The 12,237-nt window shown below is 41.5% G+C and overlaps 1 protein-coding gene across 5 annotated transcripts in view; it reads right to left on the bottom strand.

Annotated features, from left to right (window-relative positions):
* Positions 1–12,237, bottom strand: part of trps1 (trichorhinophalangeal syndrome I) — a 127,316-nt gene that overhangs the window by 63,708 nt on the left and 51,371 nt on the right. For all 5 annotated transcript variants that reach the window (XM_028597122.1, XM_028597123.1, XM_028597124.1 and 2 more), the window contains exons 3-8: positions 9,137–9,856; positions 8,678–8,793; positions 2,915–3,527; positions 2,349–2,563; positions 1,688–1,898; positions 1,335–1,575 (exon numbers count right to left, since the gene is read on the bottom strand). In XM_028597122.1, coding sequence (XP_028452923.1) covers positions 1,335–1,575; positions 1,688–1,898; positions 2,349–2,563; positions 2,915–3,527; positions 8,678–8,793; positions 9,137–9,856 — 2,116 coding nt within the window. The remainder of the gene's footprint in view (positions 1–1,334; positions 1,576–1,687; positions 1,899–2,348; positions 2,564–2,914; positions 3,528–8,677; positions 8,794–9,136; positions 9,857–12,237) is intronic.

Raw genomic sequence — 12,237 nt, 5'->3', positions numbered from 1 at the left:
AGTCTGTTTACAAGTCTTGGGGAGTAATACTGCAAACGTGAAACAAGTTTTTAAAAGCCTTTTGTGGCTCCAGAGGGAGAAACTGAAAACTACAAATTTGAAAACAAAAAAATAATCGGGCCTCTGTAGCCCACTCCTCATCCCTGCATGAGGCTTGTGCCCCAAGGCCAAATATAAAAATATATCTCTGGTTCTGCATCGATTCAACTCTTTTATAGGCCTTGTACTTGTAGTAGTTACAAAATATGACAACATATAGGAGTGTACTTAAAGCAGAGTAGTTTCACAGGACAGCATTAGTTTTAAAAGGTAGTGATGGAAAAGCCACTTTCCCAAGGAGCAAAACCAGATTCTCACAGTTTCATGTCTCAGAGCTGATTCCAAGATTCTAATTAGTCATTGATAACTCAGCAGGTAAGGGGACCTGGTGCTGACTTTGTAGTGCAAGAGCCCACTTTCATCTCCCGATCAGTTTCAAACTGCCAGTATCTGATACGTACACAATTATCAACAACAGGCAATGTCATAAATCACAGCCTGAAACTGAAATGGGCAAAATGAGCAAAATGAGCGATGAGCTCCGGAGACCGAAAAACTGCAGACAGAAACTGAGTTTATATGTATCCGGAAAAGGAAAATAACCATGTGCAAGTGCCGTCTCTTTAAGTAAAGTTTATCACAGTATGGTGATACTCAGGTATGTGATACTGAAAGACGACAAAGCTGTGAGTCGCTTCCAGATGTTGGCCAAATAATGTGCATCTACCTACCTTCCTGTCTAAATGATCTAAATTGTTTTATAAATGGGTTGCTGCTGGAAATGAGTCTACTCAGACAGTCAACATGTCATGGCTAATTGGCTGTAAAGAAAAAGAGAATTACAGGATCCCAGCACAAGCAATACTTTATCATCTTCCTGACTTACTATACTCACAGTCATCTAGTTACTACAACATTTAGTCATAGAATCTAACTGAAATATTGACTCTTTGAATAACACGCAATCACGTGCCACATGAATGAATGAATAAATGAACGAATGACACAGAATCGAGTTTTAGAAAAGGTGGCAAACTCAATGGACCACTGTTAGTAGATTATTTTCAGTCTTCTGAAAACACACAAACATATTCCTATTAATATTTTGTTTACATTGTACTTATGAGTTCCTATGTAGACTTCCTATGTATCTTTACAGCTTTTTAATACCCTTTCATGTCTAAGAATCAACCCTGTGGAAAAAAGCCACTGTATTACGTGGAATAATATATAACATTTAATAATAATCATTAATAGTATTTAATCAATGTTCTCTGATTCCATCTCGCTCTTACCTGTAGTGTCTAAAAATCTCTTCTTCCACTTCTGTGATGAAGTGACACTTTGTACAAGAGTACTCCCTCTCTCCTCCACCTCCTCTCCCCCCTTCCTTGTCTCCCCCAACCTCTTCCTCGGCCTTGACATGTGGCGCTGCCCCCTTTAGGTTAATCAGGGTATGGCAGCTTTCGTAGTGCTGGAGCAACACGTCAATGTCGGTGGTAGCAAACGCACACTGGTCACACAAGTGGGTGACGCCTGGGATCAGAAAAACAGGGCGAAATTAGGAGCAAGAAACAAAGGGTCAAAATGTTGAACATATTGACAATATTCTGACAAAATATGCCAGATGAGGGATGCCTTTGAATACCTTGTGTGACAACAGGATGGGCAGGGTCATAGGGGCGAAAAGTTGATCCTGAAATCACCCCGGGGTCCCCTCTAGGATTGGGAGGGGTCATGCTAGGTGAGGTGGCGGTAGCAGGTTTCGATCCGATGGAGTCCTGCTGCTTGGTGGACGGAGGAAACTTGGAACAGCATTTAGGGCAGGTGGGCCTCCGACAAGCAAAGGGGTGAGACACCTATTGAGAAGAATCAGACAAAGTTTGGTGAGGAGCAGCATGGATGCTTTTGTTATTTCTGACAACACTGTGCATTATGAGGTGAATTTAGGCTTAGAGGAGTTTTCATCTGTTGTGATATGATTGTGTTTTTGTCTATGCAGGTGATATCACCTATTACCAGTGTAAATGTTTATCATTAACTGAATGATGCATCCAATTTTGCGCTGTAAACCATCCTTTGTGCATTTTTAACAGCTGCAACGCCACCGTTTGGCAGCTGGCACAAAGGAGGGTGGTGACTGTGCGTGGGTGGATTGGGGGAACCAAGGGAATTTTTAACTAGGCCGGAAAACTTTACACTTGCTCATATATTACATTTTATTTTCTTGTGCTTACAAAACAGCTAAATTCTTCTTCAAACGCCAATGCACCAAGCAAATAAACATTTCAATATTTTATTCATCTCACCTCCCCCAGGTGTTTATGTGGCTGACAGAGCCCCTGTGGACAATACATGCAGTGCTGAATGCAGCATCGGTGGATGGAGTGGTTGTGCTGGTAGTGCAGTAGTAACGGTGCTACTACGATCACATCTGCACTATGGGCCATTGAGTACCGGAAATCGCACAACTGACAGTTATAACTGGTCACGACTGCTTCTGAATCACTGCTGTTTGGGTCTCCTAGGAGCAGAAAACAGAGCAAAGGTCTGTTAAATAAAACAATTTGGGTCTTGGAGAAGAACAACAAAAGCATGTCAGAAATTCAACAAATGAGGGTCAAGTAGTTATAAGCACTATAAACGATAAAAAAGCAGGGGGTCAAGCAGTTTTATATTACTTTTAACAGCAAATAAGTAAAAGTGAGCAGTGTCAGAGTGTCTAGGAAGAGCATCATAGTACTAGAAGATGTAGACATTTTAGACTGTTATTTAATGCTATGACACTCTTGTGCTTCATAAAAGTAGCCACCTTCAACTGAAAACACATAAAGCAATTCACAACCCCATTTAACCATACTTCCCATTTCATTACCTTGGCTGGTGCTGGATGGGTTGGATGATAGATCTTTGTGGCTTTTGGATGGCATGTGGCCTCGTTCTTCTCCTTCTCTTCTCCCTCCTCTCTCCCTCTCTCTGTCCATCCCCCCAGGATTAGAGTTGCTGGGGCTCATAGTACCTCCTGTGCTCATTCTATGTCTTTGTTCATAGTGCTCTAAAAGCTTCACCGAGCCCCCTGACCACTCACAACTCCAGCTACAGAATTTACACCAATAATATGTCTGCACAGCATCTCGACCCAGCTCCCCTGTCCAGCTTGACGAATCTGAACACGCCCTCACTGGGATGGAGTACCCGACCAAGGAATCGTCTTCCGCTCTCACGGCGACTCGGTCAGCCCCGTCTAGGATTTGACTCCTCCCCTTCCCCTGGTTGTCGTGCGTTGCCATGTTATTGGTGGCCAGCAGGGGGGTGGATGGTGGAGTTTTGACTTTATTTGGATGCGAGGACACAAAGTGTTGCTCAAGTTCTAGGGAGTTACTGCCCATGTAGGTGAAGTTGCAGAACTTGCAGCGAAAGTACTTCGTATTCCCCTGGCAATCAGAGGTCTTCCGGCCAATCCCAATTAGCGTGCCACCCAGCATCACCTGTTGTCAAGCAGAAAAGAGAGGGGAAAAGACGTAGAAGACGAAAAAGATTTTGTTAAATCAGGATTAAAAATCAATCTCTGTGTATCATACAGTCACACATATGATTTTAACTTGAAAGATCATTTGTGAAGTAAAGGAAGCATGACTCGGCAAGACCACTGTTACCACCAAGTAATAAATTCATCATTGTCATTTTTAATTCCTATGCAGCAGATCTTTAAGGTACACGTGACATGAGCCTCCAAAACACAGAGCTGTGCTTCCGCAAATATGGGAATCCATGCTCCAGCTGCTCTTATCAACATGTTGTGAGCTTAGTACTTAAGTTCACAACAAAGGCAATCAATAATTTTCTATATGTAACTGTAGACAATTACAAGGCTGCTCAAACTCTAACTAACTGACCAATAACATCAGACTCTGTACTATCTGTATTATTCCAGGATTTTGCTTTACAGAGCAAGCAACCTGACACTTCGTCTGTTTTTTATTAGGTTAGTCCCTTGACTGCAGGAGATTATAGTGCACTGCTGGCTCTACTGGCGGGCAGACAACCTGGCAAGTCTTACGCTGACATTAGACTTACTACTGTACAATATGGATTTGTCTCTTTACGGATCTGTGGTTTCATTCTGACTGTCTTGTAATGGAAGTTTGGCAAAAACGGTATGCAACTGGTGAGCAAAGATGTATGGTTTTATCATTTTTCATATAAGGGCATTTAGCTTGATATTTACTGTGCAAATGTTGATAAGCATGCATTTGGATTTCAGTCATAATTATCAAATTATTGTATACATTTTGTTGTATTTTCAACTCCAAAACATGAATGTATTCCCATAATAAATCTATGTGGTGGTGTGGAGGGGGTGTGGGGAGGAGGTGGTGGCTTAGGTGAGCAGGTAGGGAGGGACTGATTGCTACAGCGAGTTGTCTGATCATGTTCTCCCTTTAAAGCAGTAGTGAGCCGGAGAAAGCTTTTGATGGCCGACTGTGAGACGTGGACACTGTGTGGTGAGCTGGACAGCGCAAGTTTTGCCCTCGCGACCGAGAGCCTCGGGCCAAGTGGGAGCGAGGGAGCTCCTGGCGGATTGTGGGACAATTCATTGCTGATGCGATCCTCAAATAAAGAGCTGTGGCAAATATTCCTCCCTGTGTGTTTGTAGTTATCTGTGAACAGAGGTCTACAGCAGTGGAACTGCTACAATCTATTAATCAATTCTTGTCATCCAGGTCATGATTTTGTACTTTTTGGAGAATAACACTGTGAAAATTGCTTTTTCCTTTTTTGCAATTAAAACGTAACTGACTTTTTTAGTGGTAAGATGAAGACAAAACATTTATACATGCTGAAAAAAGAGCAAGAAAAGTAATATAAAAAGAAAAAACAAATGTGAGATGGTACATTTTAGAATAAATTTGGAAGGCTAAATGAGAACTATTAGTGCCTGTGATCTCACAAAAGCAATCATGCAATCATCACGTCCCAAAGACCCTGCCCAGGCAATTAGAGAAGAGCCAGACATCAAGTCATTACAGCAAGCAGAATGGACAGAAAGACACAAAGGGGAACATGAGAGGGAGCGGCAAAGAGAGAGAGAAAAGAGGCAGAGGACAATTGGGACACATTGAGGGAAAAGTGTGATACTCTGGGAATAGAAAGAGGTGAGAGATGGATGAAAAGCAAATTGAGAGGTGAGAGAGAAAGAAAAGAATTAGAGTAAGAAAGCAGAGCTGAGGAGAAGGTGAAGGAAAGACAAAGACAAATGATGAGAGAGACAAATGGAGAACTGTTTCATTACACTGCCTAACAGCCGATTATAACTAGTGGTTTCAAAGCCTTTCTCTCTGTCTCTTCCACTCCCTTCTCCTCTTTCCTCCTCCATCTCTCTCGCTCTTTCCTTCTCTCTCCTATCCCTCTCCTCCCAGAGTCTCTTTTCCCGCAATGTCATTGGTTGACAGGGCATCTCGCCTTAGCAAATGACAACATGGAATTTTCCAAACGTGGGCGGGAGAGAGAAAAGGCGAGCGAGGGATGGAGAGAATAGAGACCCCTTTCATTCGTTTTTCTTTTTTTATATACTTTCACTTTTTCTTCATAATGACAACTTAAGCCCACTGGATTTTCTATTTCTGACTTTGTGTGTGTGTGTGTGTGTGTGTGTGTGTGTGTGTGTGTGTGTGTGTGTGTGTGTGTGTGTGTCTGTGTGTCTGTGTGTGTCTGTGTGTTTGACTACTGTGTGTATGTGTGTTTCTGTGTCCATTACGTGACTTACGGCCATTACAGACTCCTGGTTTGAGCGAAATGAAACTCCTTGACTATTCGTACACACACATACACACACACACACACACACACACACACACACACACATACACACACACAGACGTTTATTAGATCATCTTGTTTAAACCTTTCAGACAAAACCCTACTGTTCACGCACACTCAAAGTCTTAATCCTTGACCCGAAAACTGGAGTAGTCCAAAAGCACAAAAAAACAATTAAGTCAATTAAAATTCTTAATGTCTATGCATATATAAATTCATTTTTAAGCGAACCTACAACTCTTGGTGAGTATCGAACATATACCTACAGTATGAAATATGAAAATGTTTTCATTTATTAAGTTGAGGCTCTTAATAGACCTAATTTAGAAACTTGAAATTAATGTGCACACTTCACCTCAGTATTTATGCGATTGCAGTTGCAGTTATTTGGAAAATTATTTGTTGATTGGCATATTAGCTGTTGAGAAATGGGACTTTTAAGGGATGTGATAGCCCCTCAAACTACGAAAAACCATGAAGCATTATGGAATAAATGGCTTGACCTTTCGGCTGCAAGACATGGACAGAACATATTGCAGTTGTCATAAAACTTGAAATATCAACTCTTTAACTATTACAGATGAATTAAAGTTGATGAGGGACAAAAGGCATCCAGTAAGTCTAGAATAAATTTTCCTGCTTCATTAGAACTCAATGGCATCTCAATGTCTCCTCATGACCATCTGATTTACGAGTGATTATCTGATGAAAGTTTGTCTGCCAGACACTTCCAGTTCTCACTATTTTAGCAAATGAAAGATCATTTCAAACTAAAAAAACTGCCCATTCTGCTGCCTTACAAAAAATCTGATGTGAAATACTTAAATGTCATTAAATGTTTGTGTTTAAAAAAAGGATATGCTTCTGAATGTGGATTTCAAAGATCAAAGCTACAGTGAGTATATCCTTTTTTATGAAGTAGCTTAATAAGATCTGCAAGAGTTTGAATAAGGCATAATATGCGCGCATTCTTCATAATGCCAGTTTCATAGCAAATATAACTGACATGTTAATACTTGTGTCTTAGGCTTTAATGTCTACTACAACAGAGAAAGTTAACTATGTACAATGTTAAGCAGAGACTTTGCAGGTTTTCATTCTTACCAAAGTCTACAGCTGTTGATTTCACTGATTAGTACCCCTTAAATATAACTAAATAATTGAAGATATTTTATATCTTCAAACTAATTGTCTGCTCAGTTGATACCCAGGCTGCAGGTGCAAATTACGTCTGACTTTTAATGTGTTTTGATGGAGTATAATTACAAGGTAAAATTCAATCACCTTTAAGTATATGAACAACATTTATCTTGAAGAAATTATTAATTGCACCTGAAGGTTAAAAGTAGCTCCCACCTTGTTACATTTCTTTTACAAATTGAGCCCTGAATATGAGGGATTAGGGCATGATATGCATTTATTAGCCATTATTAAAAATACTGGGGTGAAACTGGAGGGTAGCAGATTTAAGTCCTGGACAGAGCCGGTATGGAGTGTGCCCTCCTGGGCACTGCCAAAGTGCCATTGAGAAAGGCACTGAACGCCTAACTGCTCTGGGCGCTGTGCTGCGGTGACCCATCATTCTGACATCTCTCCAAATTCGATGCATGTGTGTGTGTGTGTGTTTGTGTGTGTGTAAATCAAGAAAAATAACAACATAATTAAAAAATGTATTTCCCCAAGAGGTAAAATAAAGTACATTATTATTATTATTATTATTATTATTATTATTATTATTATTATGCATGCAGTGCCTGTAAGTGATTTGTGAAGCAGACTGTGTTCCTGTCTCTGTATATGCGTGTGCATGTACACGTGTTTGCCAGGTGCCCTATTTTTATCCCTTTCCATGTCTGTCTATCCATATGCCAGTCTATAAAATGTATAATGTGCACCACAATGCCTCACTGTCCAAATCACACACACACATACACACCCTATGTTACAAATCAGTTGCAGATTGTTCGCCCCAATAAATTATTCAGTTCAGTTATGGGCCTCGAAATGCAGATTTATGACAACAAGGGATGCTTATAGTGAATTGTTAACTGAATCAGTGTGTCAGGTTGCTTCATGTTGCAATGTGAACACTGCAACCTACGTCTTTTTATGCAAGTTTTTAATCAAAAACAAAGTTTACAACAAAGCAATCTGCACTGCTTTCTTTGTTCATAAACTTTACTTCTATCTAGTTAATGTTAGTGTATAATCAATGTACTGAATCATTTTTGACAAAGTACCCAAATATGAAAAATATTTAATAATGAAATTGTATAAGTACTGTCTGTTTTATTATCACTTTCAAATGAATGTCCTTTTGGCTTCCCTCGACCGTCCACTCCAATGACTACAGAAGCTGTTTGCAGCCACTGTAAGTAAAAAGGATTTTGAAAAGGTGCATTGGCTCAAACAATGCAGGCTTTTTATTGGACTGAGGCGGTAACAACAGGAAGCTACAAACCAAAGCTTTACTTAAGCCGTCGCTCCACTCATAGGCCGCTTTACCTTCCATCCGACTCATTCAATGCTGTCACACCACAAGAGGCACTGTGCGGCTTTAGTTTATTCATTGCTTCTATGTTTTTGTGTGAGATTTATTTTCTTTTTTTTACTTTTTTTTTTTACTTGTTACTCATTGTGGAGGTGGCGTTATTACTGCTTCTTTGTTTTCACAGGTTTTGTGGTCTATTGCTACAGGTACATATGCATTCTTAGTATTTGAATGAAATGCATTTCTTTGTGAAAAAAAGTTAGGCATCATCACGTACAGTATGTAAAATCGACTCATCTCTATTTCTTAACTGTGGCACATGCTTACCTGTACGTCATACGTGCCATTCATCATGACTGTCCTGTGCTGTTGAATGTGCATATCTGGTCTTGTTTTCCCCAACTCTTTGGCTTGGTTCCTCTGTCCCTGTCCTGCTTGTATATCTGGGAGCAGAAGCAAAAAGAGGGGTCAGACTTGTAGAAACAGATAAACAAAGAGGAAGTCAGACTGCCAGAGGCACAAAAATCTAAGGACATGTCTGACTTCTGAGAAGAAGAAGTATTTAGACAAATAATAAGCAAGTCATTGTTGCGAGAAACTGGTGCAACTAGGAGCATACTGAAAAACAAACTTTACAAAATCTAAATCGTATTGTGCCTTTACAATGTAATGAAACAGGAGTTCATTAGAATGTATTTTTGAGTCCATGTTAATTTCCATTTAAAGAAGCTTTCTACAATAAGCATCGACACCAGTCAAACACCTGGAGCAGGGAGCTGGAGTTACCTAGAGGAGTGTGTTGGGGAGCCATGTTGTGGAGTGCCAGGATGTGTGTGTCGAGGGCAGCATCTTGCCGTGTGCGGTTGTGCAGACCCAAGTGATACTTCCTAAAGTGCTTCACCAGGTCGGCGGGGTCGTTGCCGTAGTAACCGTAACCGCACACGTTGCACTTGAAGTCCTGGAGTTTAGGAGAGGGGCTGGAGGAAAGTGGAGGGGTGTCAGTTGTGGACTCCTCCCCTCCTTCCTGTCTGGGGGGGAGGAGGGGAGCAGAGAGGAGAGGAGCCGTGAGATAATCGGCCCTCCCTCTGTCTCTTTCGCTCCTCTCTCCTTCCTCTGCCCCCTTCTCCCCATCCTCAGGTTCCGACTGGCTCTCGGGTCTGTCTGTCAGCGCCGCTTCTCCTTGTTTGGCTCTGCCCCCTCCTGCTCTCCTCCCCCCTCTCCCCTCATTGCTGTAGCGCTCACCAACTGATGAGGGAGAGACAGATGAGGACACACACTCGCTTTCTCCCTCCTCCTCCTCCTCCTCCTCCTCCGGCTCCTCATCTCCTCTGATCCGGTCGGAGGATTCGGGTTCAGATGGTCGGTTTATTCGTTCGGCTTCTGCTCCCACTCTCCCTTCCTCCTCTCCCTCCTCTTCCTCTTCTCCTGCCGGCTTCCTCCCCTCTTCTTCCTCCTCCTCCTCACCTCCCACACTCCGGATAGGGGGATTCTTCTTCCTCACCATCTCTGAAAAATGAAAAGAGACAGGGAGAGAGAGAGACCGAAAAAGTTATTTCTTACTTCTTCTTTTTGTAACTAAAGCATGTAGACTGTATTGTTTATGCATACATGAAAGAACTGAGGGAAGAAAATATCGAGCAGATTTTGATAATTCCTTGAAATCAATACACTAAGAGATACAAGGTGTCTGCAGGACTCAATAAACAAACAAAAAAACATACTGTGGATTGCACGCACACAAATACAATTTTCTGACAATGATGTATGTGTACAGAACAGCTTTGATTCAATTTACAAACTTCTTTGAACGCTGAAATCTGTGACGATCCTCAACCACAAACCTCGTCAAAGAAAAACAGCCCCACCAAATCAGAAACATCTCAGCTGTGAGAGATTTTTCAGGGGTGTGTGTTGGGATGTTTGTTGCATCCTTATGTGCAACTTTTTGCCTGGTTTTCCTTCTTAAACCGGGGAGTCAATCTTTTTATCGTTATGGAAACCATCCGTGAGAATCTTCAACGCATAACCACATCAAAACCCAAACCATATCAGAGAGACTGAGAGGAAGGGGTGGTAGAGAGAGGGTGAGGCAGAAATGGGGGAGACAGAGAGAAGAGAGAGAGACGGGGAGAATGGCCAACAGACAACCACATCAAACCACACACCATATCAGAAAGATGGATGAGGGAGGTGGCAGACGGCAATTCATCCCCTCCAGCACTCCAAATTTCTCTTTCTTTCTTGCATCTCTTTCTGCGTGCCTTTCATTCATTTTCTGGCTCCCCAATTCTCTTTTCCTCATCTCTCACTGTCTCTCTTGCTCGATCTGTGTCACCCCCTGTCCTTCAGTTTCCTTCCTCTTCTTTATTTTCTTTTTGTCTGCTTTTATTTCTAATTTCAAATCCAATCTTATCTACCTATCAAGCAAAAAAAGCCATTTACCTTGCATTTCAGTCATGTTTCTATTCTCTATTGCCCTCTCTCACATGCAAAAATAATTTCTACAATAATTCCAACATTTTTTCTCTCTGTTCCTACCCTCTCCCTTCCTCTGTTGTCCCCGTTTTCCCACTATCCCACCCCTCCCATCCTTATAATCACTATACAATGCCATCAAATAACCAACCATGTGTTTTATGTTAAACCATAATGTTTCTGTTGTTTGAAAAGAGAACAATTGTGGTCGTTCTGTTCACTACAGTCATGACAGAGAGATACTGCTTGAGTGTTTTCTGAGCATGTGTGTGCGCGTGTTTATTTGTGGTCGTTCAGTTCATATTCAGTTGTAAACACAGTCAACCCATTGACCCACACACACTGTGTGTGTGTGTGTGCGTGTGTGCGTGTGCGTGTGTGTGTGTGTGTGTGTGTGTGTGTGTGTGTGTGTGTGTGTGTTCGGTAATAAACACAGTCAAACCCAACAAACGCCTGATAGACGCCAACAACTGATCACTTTTAGATCAATGCAATATGGGGGGGGGAGAGACATTGTGTGTGTGTGTGTGTGTGTGTGTGTGTGTGTGTGTGTGTGTGTGTGTGTGTGTGTGTGTGTGTGTGTAAGTGAGAAAGCATGCGTGCGACCCTGTGACTAACTCTGATAGTGTGAGAGATAAACGCTTGTTGTTATTTACTGATAGCAAACTGCAAACAGCTAAAAGCATGAGAGAAACACACTTCTAAAGAAAGACAAGTACAAGGGAATGTAGTTGAAAACATAATCACACAACCACAAACAAACACATGGAGATGAACATAAACATATTAAAAAGGACCATATTTTAACAACGCTGTAATGTAATCTAGCGGATTAGGAAGAAAAGAGAAAACACACTCAAGCACAAAAGAAGAGAAGATAAATGACAGAGAGAGGGCTGCTTTCTTTGTTCAATCCAATTTTCTCTCTATGGCCTTTCTAGTATTTTACCTTTTTTTTCCTCTTTCTCTACCATACAACTATTAAAATAAAGCAATTTATGTCTGAAAGGGCCCACGCCTAGACCAGCCCTGGCACTCACTGTGCGTGTGCGTGTGCGTGTGTGTGTGGGGAGCAGAGGGAAATCTCATCTAATGTTCACCACACCCAGTCAGAATTCATCATTCACTCACACACAGTGGAAAACTACAGATCGTTGTGGTAAAGCAATGAAGCTGAAATCCCGACCTAAGAAGCACTGACTGACCTAACTGTGTTTCCATCTGCCCCATATGATTTCAGTGGGGACTTAAGAAGTTCATCAAAGCGATAATAAGAAAATGATGCATGGTTTTGGTGAACTAAACAGGAATTTGTAAGAGAGATACTGTCCATCTATCATTTATTTACATTGGTCTCACATGTTCATTTGCATACGTCATGCTCCAAGATGTCGGCAAGAAGAAGAGGTGTG

The sequence above is a fragment of the Perca flavescens genome, chromosome 14 (genome assembly GCF_004354835.1).
Source record: "Perca flavescens isolate YP-PL-M2 chromosome 14, PFLA_1.0, whole genome shotgun sequence".
NCBI classification, from domain to species: Eukaryota; Metazoa; Chordata; class Actinopteri; order Perciformes; family Percidae; genus Perca; species Perca flavescens.
The sequence above is the reverse complement of the archived record's forward strand: the minus strand, read 5'-3'. Positions and strand labels throughout refer to the sequence as shown.